General features: G+C 44.4%; 1 protein-coding gene across 1 annotated transcript; it reads right to left on the bottom strand.

Moving 5' to 3' along the window:
• Nucleotides 1-1,919: 1,919 nt before the first annotated feature.
• On the bottom strand, nt 1,920-22,411 carry SGK3 (serum/glucocorticoid regulated kinase family member 3). Its single transcript, XM_054394589.1, has 16 exons — nt 22,279-22,411; nt 17,422-17,505; nt 16,167-16,239; nt 14,815-14,890; nt 10,989-11,076; nt 8,936-8,985; nt 7,677-7,734; nt 6,870-6,953; nt 6,642-6,773; nt 6,053-6,165; nt 5,822-5,858; nt 5,619-5,705; nt 4,935-5,030; nt 3,980-4,135; nt 3,084-3,173; nt 1,920-2,092 (listed from the first exon to the last, which is right to left on the bottom strand). Exons 1-16 carry the CDS (start codon nt 22,354-22,356, stop codon nt 1,922-1,924), a joined length of 1,473 nt encoding a protein of 490 aa, XP_054250564.1. The 5' UTR covers nt 22,357-22,411; the 3' UTR covers nt 1,920-1,921.
• Between the last annotated feature and the right edge of the window lie 2,709 nt (nt 22,412-25,120).

Genomic DNA, 25,120 nt, shown 5'->3' with positions numbered 1-25,120 from the left:
GGGACAGGACCCTTTTGGGGGACTACAACTCTGCTGGGTGGTGCCCCATGAAGCACACAGCCTGGGGGTGCACTGCCTCCACACTCCTAGGCAGGACCAGGAAAGGGTCATGCACTTACACTACACTAAGCACTGAAAGACAACATAAACCTATTTTCTCCCTTTATTAAGTACTGCATGTTTAGCTGCTACCTTTAGCATGCCAGCCATCTGCAAACTTACCTCCCAGGGCAGCACCTCCAAACTTTTTCTGTTGTGTTTCAGTTCACCATTCCCTTTGCCTCCACAGCTCCAGGAGAGAACGCCTACTCCTCATGGGCTTTGGATGCACCTCTCTGGAGGGGAACAATTCCCTTTTACTATAGACAGGGAAAGAAAAACCTGCATTGGTCACAAAAGGACAGGTTTTACCTCCCTTTATTACCTATCTGCCAAAACAGGAAGGGAGTACCACAGGTGGTTCCTGTGTAGCTTCTTCAACCATCTCCTACCCAGGCTTTACCACAACAGTGCTTTCACTTTCCAGTTCAGCAGAGAGATGCAGAACAAGACAGAAGTCTTGTGAGCCTTACTGCTTGATGATGGAGACAGAAGCCATCTTTGGATGCTCTGATGTGACTGAGGCAATTCACAAGGCAAACTCCCAGCAGAGGAGACAAAGTGATGGTCGTCCTCCATAACTCCAAAGCTGCTTCTCAATTTCACAGAGCAGCACTATGGCAAACGTTAATTTCAAAAGAGTTAGGATTTGATAGACTCATCACAAAACTACTGCCATGAGAGACCTTTATACACTGGAACTGCAGTCAGTGTTTGCATTGTTTTAAAAATAAAAAAAATTTCCTTACACAGAAATTGCTCAGATGTTGCAGTTTGTCCACACAAGTGTATGAGAGAGACATTAGATTTCACATTTTTTAAATTATCAGCCTCATTTACAGGTTTATTTCCCCCAAGTGAAGATTTTAAATCGGTGCCAACTGGAACACAAAGACAAGTAGCTATGAGTGCTAAACTAAGGACCCATTTGGAACAGATCAGTGTTTCAAACTATAAATCTGTGAGAAAAATCCCAACTATTTGGCATGATCCCCTCACTAGCCACCCCCAAAAGGTCAAAGCAAGAGAGCCTCTTGAAGTAACAGTGATTATTGCATATTATCTCTTTGGAAAAGCAGTTTTAACCAAAAATATTTTTAATGTGGTTGAGATGTAGACGTATCAATCTGAGGGAGGAAGGAAGATTCAAACACGTGATCAGTAATGTTATCAAATCAGTTCATTTGTTCCATCCTTGCTCTGAGTAGCCCCCACACCTCAGGTCATCCAGTTGAGCAAAATGGTGCTTCAGCAAGAGAAAGAATCCAGTTTGATGTGACCAACTCTTCCTTCTGTAGAAGTCCTTTTAGAATCTCAGTCTTAACTTCCATTAATCCCTTGTTTAAGTGCTGACAGGTAAATTAACATACACTTCAAACTGATAGAACAGGGAAAACATTGACCTTTTTTAAACCAGGATATACAAAAGACAATTTGCATAGTTACAATTCAAGCACAAAGTCACTGTAAATAGGTACAAAAGCTTGTTTAAGGTTACTAAATTTGCTGCTGTTGGTGCCAGCTGGATCTCAGACAAGTAGGAATGTAAACTTGAAGGGACTGAGGAGAACAGTCAGTGTTTTTGCTTGAAAATACATAGAGAATGCTTTCCAAAGGTTTTAAAAAATATTTTCTGCAGCAGGAACAAACAGGAAGCCATCCAGAATGCCCAAATTCCTCCTATACAGCAGAGAAGGTTTGCTCATAGGTTTCAAACCTACATACAAAACGAGGCACTAGTTACGCTAGTTTGGAATGTATCCACAACCCTAAAGGTTCAGTTCACCTCAAGAATTCCCAGACACTGTTGCCTTCTCAATTCCTAGGAAAACATGTCCTCAGAAGGTGGGGCATAGGAGAATCCCACAAAGGCATCATCTGCCTCCAGGACACTGGCATTGACAATGCTGTAATCAGAAGAGACGCAGACCGAGTACGGGACCATTTCTTCTGTAAACACTGCATCGAAATTCCCAATATCATCTGGTCCAACCTAGAAACCAGAAAGCTCCATCAGCTGGCATCGTAATACTGTGCCTCAAAGTTGTGCTTGTCCTTTAGAGGTCACATTTAACACTTGAGGCTCTCTGCTTCACTTTGCTCTTTCCTACCTAGTACAGGAATTTAGGGCAGCACACCACAGCATCCCTGAGAACAGCTATTAAAAGCCTGCCTGTTTCTTTGAGGCTGGAGGTCAGGCCAAAGCCTGCCCACGTTTCTGATCTGACCAACCTAAGAAATGTGCAGAAATAGCCTTTACTAAAATGACTTTTAGGGAGATGCAGAAACTAACATAAAAACCAACCCAACAAAACCCCCAAAACCAACTAAACCACCCCAAAACACAGCCCAAAACCCAAACTCAAGACCAAACCACACCAAATCCTTTCCTCTTCTATCACTAATACTTTAAGTGTTGAATTCTAGCAGTGGTACTGCTGGGACAGATCAGCTTCCCAGTACCACACCTAAGAACTAAAGCAGAGGGATACTGAGTCACACAGAGAAGAGCCAAGGTTTGTTCTTCACTGAACAGACATGGACTCCACTCCTCTCCACCTCCCTGTCCCATTCCCCATCTCCTCTTGAGTTTTGGACAAGCAGTCATAGGCTGACACAATTGAAATGGATGGGAGAATAAAGCAAAGCTGTAACTGAGTCTCAGTAACTACCAAAAAAGTAGGAAACCAGCCTTTTGGGAAGTCTTCAAATACAGAGGCTGTGTGTTCATCTTTGGCCTTCAGACCCCACAGAACTTGTCAGTCCTTTGACAGGAATGAGCAGAGGAAGCAGTGAGAGGTCAAACTGAGTTTTAAGTGAAAAAAAGCTAGCACCACGGCTGAGAAGTGTGACTGCTCAAAAGCCAGGCAGCACTGCTGGGCTCCCATTCTTCATCTCTCTGAGACAAACATTCTTTGTCAATAGGTGAGCCCTGACACATGGAAATCTGGCAGGTAGGAACTAGAACAGCACCAGGCACCTACCACATTAGGATTAAATGGTGGTGGAATCTTCTTCTGAAGGAGATCAGTCCAGCTGAGGGATTCAAAAAATGGGTGCTTCTGGATTTCAAGCTGCAGAGAGAAACACAGATTTTAGGTATTTCAGAAATCCATCCTGCTTCAGATTGCATGCATGGAAGGAACTCAGCTTCCTCAGGTTTGCTACTCAGTTTGTTCTGCAGTACAAGCTGCACTGCTCTCAATTTTATTGCTCTTAAGTATTATTGGTGTAAAAACAGCCATTTACTTGTTAGCCTGCCCCTACAAACTGGTTTCCTTTCGAGATGTTTTCTACTTTTGAGCCTTAATATCAGCCACCTTGAAGCCTGCCACAGAGGTAGAATGCTTTCTGGTGGTATCTCTGCTTCTGTCTTCAAGTTTTGTTAGCTTTTGTAAAGCAGATTATTGTCCAAATAGGTTTGCTGCTACACCAGGAAAATGTTTGCCATAATTTTAAGGCTCAAAAAAACGAAAACCACCCTAAATGTGCTCTTTTCATGGTGCTGCTGTTACTCTTTACCTAAGGAGTAGTTTTCATGCAGGCAGTGAAACTGGTATGAGCAGCAAGTAACCTTTCCTTCTGATTATTTCCCAGTTCCACCATGAACAGTGAAACCTACCTTGGTACACCTTAATGACTACCACACCAGGAACTGTTTCCTTTGCTGGCAGGTACAGAAGCAGCCAGGCTCTAAATATCGATAGCCCACAACAACCATCTCCCATCCCAGCTTTCAGGGACTGACCACACTGGTGGCTCAAAGAGATAAAGACAGAGATAGCAGTGATCTCTGTCTCCAGCTATGGAATCTCTGCACATCAGCTTGGTGGTGTCCCTTTGGACGGAGCAGGGCTGGCTAAGTGAGGACACCACGTACAAAGTCTTCCCTTGCTCCCAGCCTGCTCTGCCGATCCTTCTCCAGGAGCTCCTCCAGGATAGCCCAGGCCGTGAGGCTGATTCCTGGCCGCAGCACGAGGGGCTTGTGGAGGATGTTCTCATACATCTCAGCAACATCCCGGCAGTAGAAAGGGGGCTGAAAGAGCAAAGCCACACGTGAGGCTGCAGCCACATGCAGCCTTCTGCTTCATGTGTGATCAGAAACGATTGCTGAGAATACAAACTGCTGACAGGACAGAAGACATCTATCTGGCTCTTCTATGCTTCGAATTCAGCCATCAGCACTGCCAGAGCTTTACACTTGATAGCTTCCCCACCCACCTCCTCCCTTCCCAACATGTTTTCACACTCCTAAGGAGCAACAGATGTCATCCAGCTCCAAAGCTCCCACTGAACTTGCCTAAAAGAATATGAGAATGGAAAACCTAACCTGTCTCCCTCTGGGAGGGGATAAAGCTCAAGAGAACTAACAGAACAGATCCTTACTGGAATAATTGCATGTGGCCAGAGGCAGCAGAGTAAGATTTTTTTTTTCCTTCTAATGCTGCATCAAGAAGTGGAAAAGCGAGGGGAAAACCTAGGAGATTGTCTTTAAATTTCACTTTTTCCAGTATTTGGCAAAATTCCACTTCTTAATTGGGTTTTTTATTGGGTATGATCACTGCTGATTCAGGTTACTCTCATGTGCCCTCAAAGTGATGACTACTGCTCTTCATCAGAGTTATGTCCAGCAGTTCAGTGCAAAGCAAACCTTAGACATCAAAAGGCAATGTAAAACCCAAGTGAGAAAAGCAGCTGCTGTGTTAGGCACGAGACAAACTGTCCATGCCCTTGAGTGGAGTACTTCAGCATCTTTGACAGCACGCCAGGGTCACTTCACACAGAGGAGGAGAGGGGAGGGAGGCCCCCACCGCCCCCACACATTGAGTACATACCAGCCCATAAAGCATTTCATAAAGAACTGCACCCAGGCACCACCAGTCTACTGTGTTGTCATAGGGCTGCTTTTTAATGACTTCTGGTGCAAGATACTAAAAGAAAGGAAGAAAGAAAAAAGTCTTTTAGGGCATTAGGCTTTAGTCACATCACAGTAAGCACCTTCAGGAGAAGTTGCTTCATAGCACAGACTGCTAAGAGTCTCTCTTGTTCTTCAAACCAACCAAACACTTCCTCACCATCTGGCACTGACCAAGCAGGACAGTGCCTTTCCCATGGAGCATTACTTCCCACACCATTGTTTTCCCAAACTACTTTGCCACCTCTGTTATGAAACTTGTTTTACATTTCCAGTAGGTTGCTGCACTTTCACAAAGCAAGCTGGCTACTGTGTCTCTGCCATCCTAAGCCTGTGCTCCCCACCCAGTACAGGAAAACACAAGGAGAAGACTTTAATTCTGCCTCAAGGGTCTCATCACAGAGAAAATGTAGGACCTGCACTGAGTTTCACTGTAAATCTCCCTGAGGACTTGAGCTGTGAGCTGCTGCATCGGACATTCTTGTCCAACAGGAGTCACAGCAGTACAAAAGACAACATCTCATCTTCCAGTCACACCAATATTAACAACAGTCATCAGTCATGAACTAGTAGTTAAAAAACCCCACAGAAGCTGTCAACATACTTCTGGTGTCCCACAGAAAGTTGCAGTGGTGTCAGAACTTGCAATCCCTTCTTTACAGAGTCCAAAGTCTGTCAGCACAACGTGACCCTGTTCAGCAAAGAGAGGTACTTCAAAACCAGAACGTGCTCCCTACGTGGGCACACCTCAGGTCAGTGTGGTGAGAAAGAGAAGGCAGAACACCAAAAGCAACACTGCACACTTACTAGTGAGTCTAGGAGAATGTTCTCTGGTTTTAGATCCCTGATGAAAGAAAAAATAATTGTATCAACTGAAACTAGCAGTCACCGACACAAGGACTTTTAGTCAGCTGAAAGCTTCACCTTTTGGTGACAGTATGTACAAATTTCCTGTAAGATGACTTCCTGAATTGGGTTTTAGTCAGTAATTTGTCCTATTTTGAACTTCTGCAGGACAAGGAGAGGCTCCAGGCTTACCTGTAGACAATGCTTATGGAGTGTAGGTAGCCCAGTGCACTGGCTATTTCAGCAGCATAAAATCTGGCTCTGTGCTCAGGAAAGGAACGTTCTCTTTGCAAGTGAAAGAACAGCTGGAAACATGGGAAGAGGAAATGAGAACACTATACACAAACATCAGGTTCATGACTTGTTACTACTAAATTCACATCTTCATTTATTCAGCTCTCCACTTCTTTGTTTAAAAACAGAGAAGGAAATAGAATTGAGTTTGCTGCATCAATTTGTCCTTCCTTTACTCCCTTCCTTTCTCTTTCGTAGCTCAGAAGTGGAGAGGTAACTCGAACACATAAGGACATTCCCCTAAAGCCAGGACTAGTCAAAAGGAAGTAGAGAAAAATCACTAAGCTGTGAAGCTGGCAAGATTAAATCAAACAAGACAGCTTCCTAGCAGGATATAACCTGATGTCACATAAGTCACCTCCCGTGCTGCACATGCTTGCGTTCTGCACTCACTTGCAACAGCTTAATACAGCCATTGGGAAGGATCATTTCATCCCTCCCACCTCGAATGGGCAGAACAGACTCAAATCCAAACACCACCACATACCTCTCCCCCATTAACAAAATCCAGGACGAAGTAAAGCTTCTCTGTGGTTTGGAAGGAGTAATGTAAGCCAACCAAAAAGGGGTGTTTCACATTCTTCAGCAGCACGTTGCGCTCGGCCATGATGTGCTTTTGCTGCAAGGAAGCAGAACATCAGTCAGTAAATAGAAATGGCTTTAACTGAGGGGGGAAAGGAAGGGGAGTGGGTGGAGAAAGAAGATTTCTCTTCACCTCTTTCCTATTAAGAACAACTTTCTTCTGCAGCACTTTGACAGCGTAGTATTTCCCATCCAGTTTCCGTTTTGCAAGAAGAACCTGTGGAATTAAAATCAGGTGAAGCAGTGTGGTTGTGGCAGGCCACAAAGTGAAGTGAAGCAGTGTGGTTGTGGCAGGCCACAAAGTGAAGTGAAGCAGTGTGGTTGTGGCAGGCCACACTCTGTTAGTAAGAACTTCAGAAGGTTTTGTGCTTTTGTGTTTTCCCAATTCCTCAGTCAGCAATGCAATCACCAACAGTGAGTTTACAGCTCAGTGACAATCTGTCACACAGTGACCTCATGAAAGGCTGAATTACTTTCCATGCCCTGCTTAATCTCTATCAAGGTCACTTTCAGATGTTTTAATAAGTTTTAAAGAAAACATAATGAAAGAAATAACCCAACCCCAAAGATTTCAAGAGGGTTTCTCTGCTGCATCCTTGTGGACTGTCAGTATTCAGCCACCATTGCTCAGGCTGCTCCATAGCATCAGGGGTTTGACACAACAGCCCATGACAAAGGGAACACAATTGGGCTGCCTCCCTCCCTCAGGAGACAGAGGATCCTTGTGACTCTCAAAAAGGGCAATGCTCCCTTTTTCTTACTCCCAACCAGTGACTGAGGCAGCCAACAACTGCCACTGCAGGGCAACCACAGCAGGGCAGGCCCAGGGACCCAGCAAGACACTTAATATGCCACCCACCACTGCCAGCACTTCCAAAGCCTGTGGCCAACAGCCACTAGGCTCAGCACACCAGGGTAGGACACAGCAATGAGAACTCACCTTGCCAAAGCTGCCCTTCCCAATCACCTTCAGGAAATCAAAGTCTGTTGGTTTAGCACTGAAAGACATTTAGGAAGGAGATGGTCAGCTGTGTAAAGTGCCAAGCTGCACAGCAGTGCAGTGCAGCACTTGAGTTGTACTGAAGACAGTCTGCTAGCAGCCTCCTTTATTCCTCACCCCACCAGCACCTAGCCTTCCACAGTCCTTCCCCTCTCCATTCTGCAGTTCCATTTTCCTTTGACTTTGTTTTGTAAGTTCAAGATGTAAAGGAGGAGCAAGACTGATTTATTTTTTTTTTATTCTCCATAATATAGTTTCTTGCCATTTTTAAGCCTCCATTTCCCCATGGCTTTTCCTGGAGCTAATTTCTCATTTCCAGAGGGCCAAATGAATTCTCAAGCACACAGGAGGGAAGGAAGGACAGAGTTTGTTATCTATCTCATCCTTCCCCCCTGTTAAATTGCAGCAAGAAGGGGGAGGCCTCAGCACCTTTCTCTACTCTCAGTTTTTCCACTTCCCACATCACCTCCCCTTTCAGTTTTTCCCAGCATTCCCTTACTTTTTCCTAAACACAATTCAGAGATATTTTTGTCAACAATTTTCCATGTTTTCAGATTCCCAAAGAGCAGCTTCATCACCCTGCCCCTGAAGGGAAGCACTCTTACATCCCATTTTGTGCTGCCATGTATTAAACATTTCCTCTGTTAGCCCAGAACAAACCAGTGAGGCAAACAAAACCCAAGCAGCAGTCACCTCCTAGACAAGAGAAGCAGATGTGCACAGAAGTGAGAGCAGCAGCTCTGCAGCAGACAGCATAGAACAGGCTCTGACTGCAGTACTCAGGCTTGCAGTACCCACAGCCAAGCTGCTCCTCAGCTGAGCACTAAAACAAATTTGTGTTCAGAAACTCTTCCCATTCCTAGCAGTTGTGGGACCACTCCTGAGACAGAGAGGTTGTCTTTGCTGTAACATCTTTAAGTAAAAGGACAGCAAACTAACAACATCTGGAGGTTGAAAGGAAAAAATAGCTTTTAAAAGAGTCATTCATTTAGCCCAGGAGTCAATGTTTTGCCTCCTCCCAGGCAGTGCTAATCAACAAATAAAGGCTGATATCCAAAGAATTCCTCATACTATTAACAATTACACTCAGGCTAACTTCCCAGGGTTTAAAATCCATTTTAATGAAATGTAATTCAACAACAAAACCCCCCAAAACATTAAATTGAATTACATTTTAATTCAATTTATTTGAAACCTACTGAGGATTTCCAGATGGTCCCAAGTTGATATTCTGTGAGGTAGAGTTTAACTGTGGGGAGAGACAAATAAGTTTATTTTTAACACTTTTTATTATTATTATTTCTTCTATTTCATCCAATAGTAATATCAAATACTCTAATTTGCTCAACCCATATCTCTATACTCATAGAATCATTCTGGATGAAAGAGACCTTTCAGATCATCAACTCCAATGTGTGATGTTAGATATTTGAAGAGATCTAACATCCAGACTGGGAAGTCTGCAAGTCCAAGTCGCTGGCCATCATCACCTCATCACAAATCATTTCTACACCCATCACACTGGAGGGCGAAGGTGATAAAATAATTGTGTCCAGACACAGAGGACAAGATTAGGGACACAAATCTGAGATCATTTCATCAGGCAGCTTGATCCTTGTCCAGGGCTTAACCCTTGCTGCATTTGCTCTAGGAATAGATGGAGCAGACGATCTTTAAGGCCCCTTCCAACCTCAGCCATTCTGTGAATACATTTTCTGTCTTTTTTTCTGAATCCTCCAAGCTCTTACCAGCAGAGCACTCCTAACCCCAGAGTGTTTATGCCAGAGTGATTAACATAAGACATGGTGTTTGTGAAAAACAACCAGTGAGCATTCTCCCCACCCCAAGAGAAACAGTTCAGCTTGAATGGCAATAACTCAGTTCCAGGAAGGACACCAATCTCATCAGCACACACCCAGCCAGAGCCTGTAAATGACAGGGAGAGGAGGAAGCCACTGTCATTGAGGTAATTGTCTCCATTTTCTCTCTGATTAATACAAGCAGTATTTGCTCCCTGATAGGGGGTCTGGGTTTGACCAGAGGAGGACAGGCTGCACTCGAGCACAGGTTAGCTGGGGACAGGCCAGCAGGCAGCACAGAGCCAGCACTCCTGCAGCAGCAGAGAATGGATGCTACTGTTCACTCGTGAGAGCCACCCACACAACAGCACTGGCCAGTTTTAAAAGAGCTAGTGCAGAAAAGATTTCTTTTTCTTTTTTAAGGCCTGCTTTTGTTCCTTATTGCTCAGCTTTACCATTTCCAGTAACTAGGAGAAAGCGAATTTTCTACCAAGAAGTCTGGTCCACTACACATTAGCTCTCCTCCTACTTTGGATTTTGTTGGAGCATGACACATCACTAATTTTACACAGGAGATTTAGATCATTCCTCATTACTTAAAATACCTTTCAAAGGAGGAGGAAACTGGTATTTTAATGTAGAATTTTGCTGTGAACTCACAGTGTTATTAAACACTTCAACAAAAAAAAAAAAAAACCTTAAGTCAAAGACTGGCATCTTTGGAAGGGAAACTTTCAGAGACCCTCAGTCTGCTGTGGGTCACACAAACCAGAATGATAGCTTTTAAGTTTTTAACAGGGGCTGAATAAGAAGCACTATGTTCACATTTGTACAGCAACAAATAAGCCATAGAGAAACAGAGCTAAAGGTGGCACTGCTGCCTCCCCTTTTTCACACAGCACTGTTTCTGGAGGCTGGAAATTAATTTCCAGAGAATTCATCTAGCCACGTAGTAGCTTTTGTGACAGAAGAGGCTTCAGACCTCACACGGTGTTGTAAGTGAAATGAAATCAAATCCACCCTTGCTCCTGAGTGACTTTCAGAAAGGCTGCATTTTGCCCCAAGAGAGAATTGTGTTTCTCCCCCTTGTTAAAAAAAAAAAACAACATCACCACCACACAAGCAAACAAAAAGACAATTAAACATTCAATCTCCTCTGCTCCTGCCCAGATGTTCTTAGAGAGGCTCTTTGAAAAGACTGCCAAAACTGTGACAGCTAAGCTCTGACTGAGGCAGTTTCTTTAACCCATGCAGAATGTGGGGAAGACATAAGACAAATTAACAATCACTTTTACCCCTCTGCAGTTCACATCTGAGAGCCCACAGGGGAACAGACCTGTTTAGAGGGGCATGGAGGGGATTTACTGTGAAACCAACCAGTAACTTTCAGCAAATAACAAACCAATGATTGCCCTCAAGCAACTGCAGTTTGGAAGACTTTTGGTTTTATTACCTTCCGACCACTCCTTTCGTCTTCATCTTCGGATGGATCTGACTGGTGTTTGGGGTTATCCATCTGAAGGAATGCTCTGACATCTGGGCTAGAAACACAGTGAACTCCATTAGCACCCCCATCACCTCCGGGCTTTCCAGCCACAACCGTGGGAAGCAGAGGATTAGGCAGCAGCGTTCAGAGGAGTTGCTCGTCACAGAGTTTCCTATTCAAGTTCTGGTCCTTAAGTGTCGTGTACAAGAAATGCTTTGACAGCAACATAATTCAGCTGCTGAGTGTCTTACACACAGGACATGATATTTTCTACTTGCAAAAACCTGATGTGTTCAAGAATATGTAGGTGAAGGCTTCATAAGGAAATGCTCTGCAGAACTGCATTAGAAGGTAATTAGAATTCATGCTTTCTTCTAATAATTAGCTAGCAACCACTAGGAGACCAACTTCAGTTCAGAAAACTGAAGAGTTTCAAACCCTTTTTTGTTTTCCAATATTAATGAGGTCATGCAGCACAACACAGAAGCAAATACACAGCCTGCATCATCAGGAGAGATGCACAACCAAGGGATACAAGGCAGCAACACTCCTGCCCAACTTAAAACATCTTCCATCCCCAGCAGAAGATGGTGATCTTGTATCTAGAATGTGTTCTGGCTGGGTGCTGACAGGACAAGGTCAAGCTGAAGAAATCTCACCCACATGTCAGAGATAAAGTGCTCTGGGAACTCTCTTCCTAAGCTGTTCAGTACAAGAGCAGCACTAACTCCCCACAGAGCTCTCTTACCCCAGGATACATTAAAGAGGGGAGTTCATAGAAGAAGTTGATGTATTTGCTTTGCTCATTTCAATCCATTTCCCCCTCCACCCTGCTGTAAAGTGAGGATCAGAAGTGAGAGAGGAGCCATTTCTGACATTTCTCCAGCTCCTGTGTTTCATTGCTGACCCTCACTCATGTTCTGTGCCACCTGAGGCTCCCATTCTCCACCAGTTACACTCTGTACTTCTAGTCCCTACTTCCAATGTTTCAGTCATCCTCTGCCTTTCAGGTCTAAAGCACAGCAACAGGACTATTCACACAATTCCCCACCATCACCCCAGTTTCATTCTTCCCTGATCTATTTCAGGGTCAGTCTTGTATCCTGAGTCCCAGAAAGACAAAAATCCCTCTAGTTTGAACACTGTAGTGACATTGGCTCATGATCCAATCATTTACATTTAAGAATCTTTGGATATCATAACATCTAGAATAAAGAGTTCTGGTTAATACTTGTCACTAATCCGAACAACAGAACCAGACCTTAATTACCTTTCAGCATTAATTATTCTAGACAACTGGCTGATTAAATAGAGCATGTTGTAACACATCTCAAACAGTTACTATAGTAACTTTGTCCATGACTGAATTCACAGCAGGAATAAAATAACTTCAGACAATCAGTTCCCAGTAAAAGGAGGCTGTGCAGTTGCAGGGCATTCATCAAACTCACTGCATGGCAGCCAGAAGTGGAACTGCTCAATGGTACACTGGTCACATTTGTCACTTTAAAAGCACTGCAAAAAAGGAGTGATGAAAAAGAAGTTTAGTGCAGCCAGTTCTTAGCCAAGATTGCAGCATGTTAAGCAAAATGCCTGGTAGGACTTCTGAGCTGGGGCAGCTCAAGTGGATTAACTCCATGTCTTAAACCACACTGAAGCCACCCCTAAAATAACCTCAGGTATGAAAAGGATTGAGACCACAGCTTCAAAAGGGATGCTCAATATCCCAGGGATGCTCAGCCCCAGCAGAAGTGGGGTTTGCCTGGACTGGTGTGGTTGGATTAGCTCTGAAATTCAGGCAGGTGTATCAAGCTCCACCTCGGCACTGCTCCCTCAGGGATACTCCTGCAGAAACCTATGAAGCCACACAGAAGAGTTTGGACATGCTCAGATATGAACAGTCCCAAAAAGTCCCACAAATTGTGAAGCCTAAAATGGCCAGGGACTGAACCTGGAGGTTTAAGCCACACTTGATTTCAGTCATGGTGCCCAGCATCTCTGTCTTCTCCACACATTCAGAAGAGAATTAAACCACTGCTGTCTGTCCTACAGGGACCGAAGGCTCCAAACCCCACGATGCACAAAAAGGACACCACTGGTGTCACACAAGCTTTGCTTGCCCCTATGAGGGCTGCATCACTTTACAACCCAGGGGCTTCACATCCATTTTTACATCACTCAGCCTCTGAAAGCAGAAGAATCCACTCTCTCTGATTTCCTCCCAAGGAAGCAGCCCAGATCTCCACTTCTCACTCAAGAGCTGATAACTCCTCTCCCCACAGAGGCTGTCATCCTCCAGCTCTTCAAGTGTTATGCAAATGTTCTCTTTCTCATTAAGGAGCTACTTTGGAGTATTTAAAAATAACAACCTTACATCTTTAATGCATCCTCTGTTAGACACTTGGATTCAAACAGATTTTCTCTGGACACATGCTGACAGACAATTAAATGCATTCATCTTTCTCAAGCCCCACACTGGAAGGGACAAGCAGCCCAATTTGAGGAGCTCTCAGTGTTTGAGAGGCCTCAGTGCTGACAAGCTCCCAGCTCTGATTCTGGACAGGAAAGGGGGACCTGTTACTGTATCTCTGGCCCTTCTGACACTGTTTTGGCATTCTGTCCACGACAGCAAGTTCTCCATCAAATACAGACAGCTGACAAATGCAACTTGAAGCCAGTCCACTTAACTCCCAGTCTGATCTCAGCCAATGGCCCATCTCTCCCAGTGACTGCAGGAAAACCCTTACCAACCAGCTGCAGAGTCCCTCTGACCACTCCAACACACATCAAGCTTATGATGGAGCAGAAAGGTTTGGCTTTGACATGATACTGAACAAATGTGTCAGACCCAAGAACAAAGACCATTGAAGGAGGGGGGAAAAAAAAGAAGAAAAACAAACAAAAAATCCCCAAATAACAAAGACTATGGAAGGAGAAAAAAAAAAAAAGACCAGAAAAAAAAGATGCAGAGAGTGCTGCATGTTTCAGAGCACAAAGTAAGCATTTCCATCCTGGTCAAACTGAAGCTGCTATTTGTGCTTTCCAGTGCAGATGCTCAGGTGGTGTCTTCTCATCCAGGTACGAGGGCATCACCATGAACCATCCTTAAGCTTTTATTGGAATACTCTTCCTAGGCAGGACTTAACACCATCACATCCTGAGATTTGGTTTAGTGCCTGAAAAACTCAGTGAAAGGACTTCCTTAAAGCTCTGTGGGAATGCACAGCCCCCTGGGCCTTCCTTGTAGGTTACCAACTTTACGTAAGTAACTTTGCTTAGTATCAAATTTAATTAGCACATGAAAGCGAAGCAGTCTAAGAAAGCAAGGATGTGGAGGCTCAGTCACCACCCTGAAGGAGACTCCACAACCTCTCTGAGCTCCAGTTCTCCTCGAGCAGTTTCTAACAGATTTTACTGCAAAACCCCAAAACCCAAGGTCCTAAAGTATTCACTAAGAACACTGATTGGTGCAGAGAAAAGGGGAGAGATTCTGTAATTATTCAGCTGATCTTTTATTACAGAAAGTAAAAGCTCACCCTGGAAAAAAACAAAGTTCTTCAAAGTAAAATAACCCAGAAACTGCTACAAAATTCAAAGCTTTTGCACTGCATTGTGAATTAAAGGCTGTTCATCAGGCTGTATGTTTTTATATATTAAAGGTCATTTATTATACTTCAGGGCACCAAACAGGTAAAAATAAATGTTCTGGTTTGAAGTAGTTCATTTGCAATTCTGTATTTGTCATCTCACATCTTTTCAATAGTCCTTATAAAATAGAAGCACAGGAACTTACTGGTTGCATAGCTCTGGCTGTCTAACTAAATTCTGAATGAATTCATTCAGTCCTGTTCTTCTCTGTTTGATAAAATCTGGAAAAGAAAGAGAGAGCTTTAGCAGAATGCTCAGTCAGCTTGGGAAATGGGATTTTCAAATGTAGGGGGCTTAGGAGTTACAGAGGAGGTAGAGAGAGACTGCTTCACAGCTGGCTCGAACAGGACTGCTTCTACAGGTGAAAATCACCATCTTAAAGAACTGAAGTGAGGTGAGAGAACAAATGTCACTCTCCCTGACATTATTTGACAATCCAGTGGTGCTCTGGCAGTGCTGGGGTAAGGGTTGGACTCGAGGATCTTCCAGCGTAAACAATTCTATGACTCTCTTTTGGCAGGTTTTGGGCAAAGAGGTACCTAAGCTTCCTTCTCCTGCAGTCCAGTCCAACAGACCAGTGCTGTGCACCCAAACATGGATTGACAGCAGCAAAGCATCTTGACAACCATGTGTAAAATCTGGGACTTATTTCAGAAGCCAGCAGAAATATGACATCAAAGCCTCAAGAAATCCATGTTAAAATAAAGCCTTATTTAAATGAGCATCAAGGCTCCATCTGCAGCCTGCCCTCCAGCAAGAACATCTTGAGAACTAGCGAGTTTCTCATGCTTCAAGGATTTTAGCACAGCTCACAGAAATCTACAGCAAGTCTGAGGACTCTCTTTTACATACAAAGTTGGAATCAACTTTTAGGGCTCCCCCTCCCCATTTAAACTCTGCTTTCCTAAACAGGACTCCAAGAACAGCTGAGCAGACCAGACTGCATGGCATGACAAGAGCTTCAGCCAGCTCTGAAGACCCCAAGGTCAGAGAAAAGGGAAGAAACCAAAGCAAAGCTTGAAGTCCCTGTAGCCACAACATGTGTAGAACTTCTGGCCATCATTTACATGGTTTACATTTCATCAGAAGAGGACACCACAGCTTGGAGGATTCCATTTGATTATTTTAATGAAACACAACAGGAAGTTTCAGTCAGGATCCAGAGGATTAACTGTAACTGACAGAAAGTAGTTTGAAGGAACTCTAAGAAACCCAAACACATCCCAAGAGCTCAAGACTGAAGCAATTGTCCTTTGGATCCATTTCTTCTTTAGCAAAGGGGAAAAGGAAATGCTTGAAGCAGGTGCAGGAGGAGGTGAAGCTACAGCAGCAAATCAGCTACATTAACTCCTGTTCTCAGCTGGAGCATGACTACACTCTGCTTTAGTCACTCTGAGGACTGGGTAAAACTCATCTGAGACATCTTCTTGTAGGCTGGAAATTGATCAATTTTCAGATATAGAAACTGACAGGATGAGTAACCGGATGATAGCTTACCAGGATCAAAATTATCTCCAAATATTCTTTTAGCTGGAATCTTCAGGTTCATCGTGGGAAACTGTTTCTTTAGCTGAAAACAAAACACAGACAATTGGATTTGCGAAAACGAAATTGTACAGTGGGTTGTGTCACAGTACCCAGAAACAATTGCCTTGTTTGTTTCCCGATAAACAGTTGAACACCTGATTATTGGTAACCCTGCTCTTCTCTGCCATCTTCTTTGCTCAGACACTTGGGGAAATAAAACAAACTCAACCCAATCTGCACGCAGCTGCTTTGCACCAGTCATATCCTTCTAAATTCCAAGGGCATCTCACTTTAGAAGGCCATGGACTACTGCAGCTATCTTCTTCAATACTGCCAAAGTGATTTGCCACTTAGCCCAGGTTAAAACAAACCAAACCACAACAAAACACAACAGAAATTTCCATAGACTTTCTTCTCCTCTTTACTTCCTTTCTCCACCAATTCTCCATCTCTCTGGTTTGTGTTTTGCAATCAGCTGGCAATTCTTCCTGCCTTACAGAGATCAGCATCTCTTCCAGTTGGCAGCCCAAGCTTTCTGGGGAACTATGCTGTATGAATCCTAGGATGGTTTGGGGTGGGAGGGAGAAAAGCCTGGCTGGTTCCCATAGGGGCAGCAGAAGGTAATGGAGGCACAGACAGGCAGCTGGTAATATTTTCTTGTGGGGATCATGAAGGAATAATTTCTGCTGTTAAAGGAAAAAAAAAAAAAAAAACTGTGGGCTCTAGACATGAAATAAAATATGGACACAGGACGCATAATAGAGGCAAAAGCCAACAAACCCCGGAAATCCACCTGGCTATGAAGCTGCAGGTAGAAACTGCCAGGGCTACCCAGAAAGCTTATATTAGGAAACAAGGATTTGTATTTCAAAGTAAAACACTTCTGTATTTCAAACACTTCTTCCAAGAGAACTTTCTCTAGATGTTGCGAACTCTGCAGTCAGTTTCACCACCAGGAACAAATACACACTCCAGATGTTCTGACAACAATTAAAGCAGCATTTTCTATGATGCCACAGTGAAATAACAAGGTGAGAATGAAGTGATTTTGAGTCTGAAGTTCAAACAGCTCCAAGTTTAAAAAGTCCACCCTGTCATTTCCTTCAACCGAGCCCCTGTGGGTATTGAATGTGGGCTCAAGCCCCTCAAGAAGACACCAGCTCATCCCCTGGCACTGCAGACAAGTGCTGCTGTAGCCTCACTTCACAGCTTGCCCTTTGCTTACCGTGTTGTAGAGTTTATCAAACTCTGCATACCGCCTGAAGACGAACCACTCACTCCTGCCCACTGAGACCAACACTTTGTAAACCTGTAGTAGCAAAGACACAGTCAGTGCCAACAGCAGAGCGCAAGAAAACCTCCCAGACTGAATCCTGAGGTGGAAATAAGGGCAGATTGTTAAATCCACTTGTTGAGCTACATGCTTCTTACAGCTAAGTCACACAGACATCAACACAAATGATTAAAACCAGGAGAGTTTGGTATTTTACAGACTTTTAAAAATATCAGGTAAGCAAAAATCAACCCCAAAGCTCCTTTAATGGAGTTCCATGAACTAGTTCATACCCAAGAAGAACATGTGGCTACCAGACATGAGACTATAAAAACTGGCTATGAAATCTGTTAACAACTTGATAATCCATAATAAAGACTCATACTAAGGGAGGAAAACATTTACCCACTGAAGAGAAAGCTCACATGGAAGCAGTCGTTAAGGTAACTGCTCCTTCCAACATCCTGAATTCATGTTCTAGTCGGGCTCCTGGCAGGTGACAAGTGTTCAGGGGGAGAAAACACTGCTGCAGCTGAACTGCAGCACAGGTTACACAACCCACAGCTGGAGTTCAGCTGCACAGCTGTGGCCATCCCAATCCCACAGCAGCAGCAGACTCCAGGAACTAGACAGACTGTCAAACCCTGGCTTCACAAATCTGGCTGACAGCTGAGTCTCCAGCAGGCTTCTCCTGTCTCTTATGCAACTAGTCGACCTCCCTTCTCCACCTCCTTGTGTTTCCAGAAGGAGCCTAGCCACTCCCTCAGGGCAGAGGATGGTGTGCTGGTTTGAGGCCAGCCAGAACGTCTCTTGCCCCAAAAGGGACAAAAGAATGACACACGCAAATGGATTGGAGAGTGATGGAAAGTTTAAATGGAAAAGCAATTGGTGAAGCTACAGAGAACTACAAACTACAAAGCATAGTGGAAAAGAACATCCTAAAGCATACAAAACCCCTCACAGAATTCCCAAAAGCTTCCCAATCCTCCCTTCCTCCCACCTGAGGGTCTACTCAGGGCTCTTCCTCCCCCCCCCCCACTGCTAGGCAAGTCTCAGGCTGGCCAGGTCTGAGACTGCCCCCCCCTCCATTCTCCTCCTGGCATTAGGCCTAGACAGGCCTAAGAGGCCTGAGATACCCCCCTGGCATTACCAGATAAGAGAGGACATCTCCCATGGGAGCAGAGAGGGAAGAAAGAGGAAGAGAATGACTTTGCAGATGGCCTTATAGGGCACAGGATTTATGGGTAGAAATACGTCGTTTCCTGTGTCCACCCCTATTGGGCAGGCACCCAGGACACCAGAGGTGTATCTCATGCAGCAGTGGCAGGGGGCACCCAGCCCAAACTGCCACAGATGGGTACAGCAAGGAAATGAGTGCAGAAGGCTGCTAATTCCTGCTGGGGGAATCTGGAGCAATGCCCCAGTCTCCCTTCTGTCCTGCATCAGCAGCTTTCCTCTCCTTTTAACTCCCTCGGTGGAACTGGCAGCCGCCACCACCACCAGCTCCTTAGCCTGAGCTCTGCATTCCTGCTACATAACTGCTCAGATCAGCTGCTCCCAGCCTTCCCTGAGGAACAGGGGAAGCTGGATGGAAGCACTCAGGAGGATGGTGATCAGACTCTTAGAAAACTACCTTTCCCTTACAGGGCTAAGCAAGCATTAGCATCAAACTCACCTACCCTCTAGAGCCTCCTGGGACCTGCAAAAGCTTCAGCTGCAAAGACTGAAGTACTGTCACAGAATCACAAAATGGTTTGGGCTGGAAGGGACCTTGAAGATCACCTAGTTCCAGCCTCCTACCATGAGCAGGGACACCTTCTACAAGACCTGGTTGCTCAAGGCCTCATCTAACCTGGCTTGGAGCCTCCACAACTTCTCTGAGCAATACATGCAACCTCATGTTGCACACCCTCATGTGAAAGAATTTCCTCCTAATGCCTAAAAAAGGAAGAAAAAGCAGCAGCACTCCTGAAAACACAACCATCACCATCAAATGGCTTCCCAGCTCACAAGACAGGGACTGGCTGTTTCTGGGTGGGATCACAGAAGAAGTCAGTGAAACGAAAAGGTTTCATCTCTGTTTTGGCAGCTCATGCTCCTGGATTGAGCATTCAATGTGAATAAGAGAGAGGTAAGTAAAAAGGCAGGCTGCTTTCAATTTCAAGAGAGCAAGTACAGAGAGTAAGGAAACTATTTATTGTCTACAGAAAGAAAAAAAACAAGTCCACAATTTCCACAGGGCTGGGGATTAATATTAGACATCACAAGGCTTCCAGATTTAATCAAAACCCTTGAAAGAGATTTCTTAATAAGCCTGGGTATGAAGGGAGACAAGAACAGGTCAGGAGAGAAAATTAAGCTTCAGACATCAAACAGCATAGGGATAAAAGCAAGAAATCCAAAACAAAGCTATTTGGCAAAACAGGCAAAAAAAGGGCCCACTAAGCAGCAAGGACAGAATAGCAATCAGCATGGCCTAGATATGGCCCAAAACTGGCAAGTATTTTGCTCTTTTTGTGAAGAAAGTGAATGCTGAATCTTCAGTAAAAGGCAGGGCAGTGAACCAGAGTGGATATACATAGATGCTGCTCACCATGAATTAAGTGGAAGCAAAAAAACTGGGAGCACCCAGAAAAATGCAAACATGAAATTCGTTGTAAAAAAAAGAAAAAAACAAACCAAAACTGTGTACGCATAGTTACCTAATTCAATATTCTATCAAAGGTTCTGAAGGTGCTGAGGAAGAATGAAGAGCTCATTGCCAAAGACAAAAGTGAAAAGCTTGACTTATTTACCAGCGTGAGAGCTACACAGACACACAACTGTTGGTAAAAATGCTCAATCAGAGCAAGTGTGAGGGGAGAAAGAAGAGCTACAAAAGCTAAGTGGCACATACTCATCTTGTTTCCATGCCAGCATGAAGTGAGCCACTCAGGGTTTGAGCTGGAATTCACTTTCTTCAGATCAGTAAGATTCTAGAATAGTCTCAGAAGCAGGAGTGAGGATGCTGTAAGCGACAGCAAGGTGAAGATTATGCAGAAGAGCTACCTGAGGCCTTTTTGAGCCTTTCTTACTTTGACCTTTCCTTTCACCCTGGGATTCTTGCTGCTCCTTATGGAAATGGCACCGAAGTATCACAGACAGCTACACCTTCCACCAGTGTGTTAGGAACAGTGTCCCCCTGCACCCTTCCTCCCTCCCCACCAAAAGCAGTCCAGCACGCTCCAGCCATCACAACCCAGCTACAAGAGGAGCCAGTGAAAGTAGAGACAAAGGCAGCTCCTCCAGGAGGCTCAGTATGACCCTCACTTCTGTTATCAAACCCTAAAATAGATGTGATAATACTCAAAAGCTTGGCTGTGAAAAGCAGCTCTTGTGAAGCTGCTAATTATTCCCTGTTGCAGGAAGCAGAAGCCACCAAGACAGCTGTAGCTATCTCCACAGGGTGCAAGCTGGGCTGGCTTCCTCTTTCCCCCTCTCAGTCCCCAGTTTCTGAAGCCTCCTGATCCTGCTTGCACACTTTTGTGAGGAAAGTGCCTGTGAATGGCTATAGTTGTCACACAGCCCTTTAGGTAAAACGACCTGAAAACCACAATGCTGGTATGTACCACAAACATCCCCCACTGGCACATCTGAACAGCAGAGCTGCCAGCACTGAGGCAGTAAAACAAACCTGCTTTGCTCAAGTTTAGACTTTCAGCAAGTTTTTCCTGCTCATTTGAGCTTCACAAGCATGCAGCAGTTGAAAATACTAACAAAGTCCTCCCCTGGCTCTTCCCTCTACCAGCAAACTCCCCCCCAAATCACATCTTGATAGAGTGCAGACCCAAACAGCATTATTATTGTGCAAGGGAGGGAGGTGAGGAGGAAAAGCAGAAATAAAACTCCAAGCGAACCTTTGTTTTGTTGTGTTCTGCAGACAGCAACTCAGTACAAGGGTGTTTGCATTCCACATCTGAAGAGTGACTAATTCACTCAGGGAAAAAAAAAAAAGCTTGAGAGGAAGTTGCACAAGAGCAGTTTGAGCTTTTTAAAGGAAGTATTGCTGCTGTCTTTATCCCCCAGCACGCATACAAGCACAACCAGAACCCAGGGCACACTGCTTTATGGTTCAGTATGCAATGCAAAGAGTTTGCCTAGAGTGGGAAGCCTTAATTTCCAGAGAGACAAACCAGGAGGCTGAAAACGGAAGAGGGAGGGCAATGGTGAGGGGTGGAAATGAGAACAGGATAGGAAAAAACTCAGAGGCCTTACGATCAGAAAACAGGAAGGAAGACAGAGAAAAGGTCAAAAAAAAAGTTTTATATTAATACATATTAATAGCGTTTGTATTAATAATATAAACTATTCTTCTTTTACACAAACTCTTATAGCAGTGTAACAGGGCATGTACAAACAACTGGCTGGCTTTGAACAAAGAAACCCCACCAAAACCATCCAAAAAACCACCAAAACCAACCCCACCATTCATTCCTCTACAAAAGAAACATTTTCATTAAAAAAAAAAAAAAAAAAAATCAGATAGGATGCTAAGCCTTGATCTGATTGGGTACCAAAATGTTATCCCTGCATTTGGACACTTCTGTATTTCACAAAAGAAATTCAGCTACCTGAGGGTAAAAACATCAGGAAATTCTAAAGCCAAACTCTTTGTGCAGCAAGCAACACCGATAAATACTGTGAAACATTCACAACTTCTCACTCTGGACTATGGCCAGCCAAGAGATTGCCACAACCCTGCCAAAACAACCCCAAGGTGAGCAGTAAGTACAAGACAGCATCCCTGCAGGCACTCTCTTTCACACTTACAGTGAACCTTTTCTTCTTCTCTCGGTGCTCATCAGAGCTGGGAATGCTGACACTTGGGCAGCTCTCTTTGAGATCCATTGCAGCTGTTCTTCTGACAGCTCTGTGGCAGGGCCCTGCCCCGAGTGTGGCAATCAGAAGCTATCTTCAACGGTACTAATCCAACACACACAGCTTTTCTGGAGAGAATGAGAATTCCATCATGGAATCTGAAAGTGAACAGAAAAGGACAATTGCGTATGGGAACACTGAACTCAGAGGGCTAAAACCTGTGTGGCAAGAAGTCTCCCTGGCAGGAAATGCACTTTAATATGCACACACACAGCCAGCACACTTAGGACTTTGCTGTTCCAAGCTTGTGGCCTTTTGTTGTTTCACTCAACTCACATTCTCCAAGGGCACCCCAAAAATCACCCCTTGTGCAGACACACTGGAACAGATTTAGGCCCACAGCACTTTGAAGGAACAAAGATAAGAGCACAGAGATTTAATTAAAGAGGACAAGCTGATATCAGCCATCTGAGAACAGCCACGAACAGGTACACTCAGAACAGTTTATTTCAAAACCAAACGTTTTCAGCTGCCTGAGTCAGTACCAGAGGGCATTCAGATTTGTCAGAACATGCCAAGTGTGTTTAATTATCACAGCAGAGATGAAAGACAACATCAGGAAAATTTTTTTTTTCATGTGGATTTTAGCAAGGGACGTGGGGAACATCATGTGTCTGAGCATTTAACCTCTGCTTGCCCCAAATGTGACACACTTGAGTGTTGGCAGAACTGAACAGTAAGGTTGTCCACTCCCTTCAGGGGAAGGCAGCTTCCTCCTGGAACTTGAGAAGGCCACAAAGCAAGAGGGAGGATAAAGTCATTGCAAAGGCAGCATGCTGAGTGGCTGCGGCTCAGCTTTCGGAACACTGTGTCTGACCAGCTTACAACCTGGGGAAACAAAAATGTTAGCAAGACGAGACCTTGGTTCTCTTCAAAACAGCCAGAGGAAAAAGGAGTGCCCAGATCAACATTTACCTCTCTATTTTCTCCAAGCAGGGAGAAAATATTTCACATCATCAATTCCCAAACAGCATGATCCTGCTATTACAGAGACACCTATACTTATCTTGGCACAGAGGCCAAAGCCCCCAGATTCCAGTGAAAAGATCTGTCCTTGATATTCAACTAGTCTCAGTCACTCACTTGGCTATTCTTGTCCTCAAGAATCACCAGATCATCCCTCTGGTTCACACTCCATGTTCTTATTCCTCCTATAGCTATTAAAAAACCCAAAACTATTTTCAAAGAGCTACCTGGCAACTTGAAACTTTTTAAAAGGAGTGTTTGAAAGCCCTGTAATGACAGCCGGGTGAACATCCACACTGCAACATTGCCAGAGAATTCTTTTTAGCTACATCTGCATTTCCCTTCATTTGATTGTTCCCTACTTCACTGATGAGGTAATCACAGGGATGAGCAGGGTTAAGCTTCCCCCCTCCACCTTTATTTGATTATAACACAGCTCATGCAAGCCAGGTACACAGACCTGGAGCTTCAAACGGGTTTCTCTTTCCCTTTGACAAGCCACTGTTAAAAGCTTGATGATAAACAGTTCCCTTTTTTCACAATTCTGTACCAGCTTGGGACTGTTCTTCAGCCACAGCCACCTGCTCCAAAGAAGATCTAAAGGTTAAGTGTGCTCTTCTCCATGGTCAGAGGCCCACTAAAACAGTCAACAGGCACCACTTTCAGCAAGTGTTTCACTAAGCTTAGACTTTACTGAGCACTTATGTCAATCTTTAGCCACCTCGGGTCCAGTGTCAGGAGCTGAGCACAAGTCCCCATGCTTATCTCTCTTCCTGCTCATCAGAGGAAAACAAGGAGAGCTTTACAGCAGATTAGGAGTTCCTGCCTAATATCACTCACTGTCTTTCTCCTCTTGTAAGCTGCCATGCATTACAAAGCTTCCTAACAGCCTGCAGTCATTCTCACAAGAAAGGCTCTACTTCTCTCACCCCTTTCATCTTTTATTCTTGGAGTGATTGTTTTAAATACCAGTCCTGGAGCACTATGGATTCAAAGCTGCAGTCCAAAGAGTATCACTGGGAAGGCTGAGCTTTATTCCAGTTCTGAAGCTGAAACATCTACGAAAAACAAAAGGCAGAAGTGTCACCCAGATTAATTCAGGAAGAGTTTTATTCATTTTACTGAGGAGAAGAATAAATCATCTTGAAGCTGAAACTGCAATGTTGGTATTTCTTTCTTGGAGCTGCCTGGGAGATCGCTGGCTGTGATTATTCTCTTTCCCTGAGGCATCTCCTCTGAGTCGTGCCTGGGCCACCAACACTAAGCTGAACTGACAGACTCTGGAAGAAATGCGTTTTCAGTTTGCCACTAAGCTCCAGAGGATCAGAGCTTTCTTTCAATTTCTATTTGCCACGAGCATATCAGCTCTTGAGAGCTTCTTATCTGTAGGTCTGACTGCAGAAATGGGGATAGATTTGCCTTAATCTTTGCCATGCTGCAGTTTAGGAGCACAGCTGTTGCTCTAGCAGCAGGTAAAACCTCTAACGCTGTGGTAACTCCAAGCAACAACAGAGAGCAAACAGCAGAGACTGCTTGCATCCACAGCCTCAGAAGCGCAGGCAGTAGTGTCTTGAGGGCTGCCAGGCAGGAGTGAGTTCAACAGACACCATCAGTGAAGAAGCCTCTGCTTGCAGCTTTTCCTGTCACTGAGAACAAGCAGCCCCTGCCCTCAACTTTGCTAACAGGCAGAAAGGAGAAGGAGCTTTAAAGACCAGGTAGCAAAATACATACCCCCTAAAAATCATACCTGGGCACCAGTGAAAGGTAG

Source organism: Indicator indicator, chromosome 31 (assembly GCF_027791375.1).
Source record: "Indicator indicator isolate 239-I01 chromosome 31, UM_Iind_1.1, whole genome shotgun sequence".
Taxonomy (NCBI): domain Eukaryota; kingdom Metazoa; phylum Chordata; class Aves; order Piciformes; family Indicatoridae; genus Indicator; species Indicator indicator.
The sequence above is the reverse complement of the archived record's forward strand: the minus strand, read 5'-3'. Positions and strand labels throughout refer to the sequence as shown.

Excerpts from the sequence above, each read along its gene's own strand:
- SGK3 (XM_054394589.1), bottom strand. The coding sequence starts at position 22,356 with ATGGATCTCAAAGAGAGCTGCCCAAGTGTCAGCATTCCCAGCTCTGAT. Across the intron at positions 5,706-5,821 it reads ACATTCTCCTAGACTCACTA|GGTCACGTTGTGCTGACAGA; the intron begins GTAAGTGTGCAG and ends TTTGCTGAACAG. Across the intron at positions 5,031-5,618 it reads CTTTCTGTGGGACACCAGAA|TATCTTGCACCAGAAGTCAT; the intron begins GTATGTTGACAG and ends CCTTTCTTTTAG.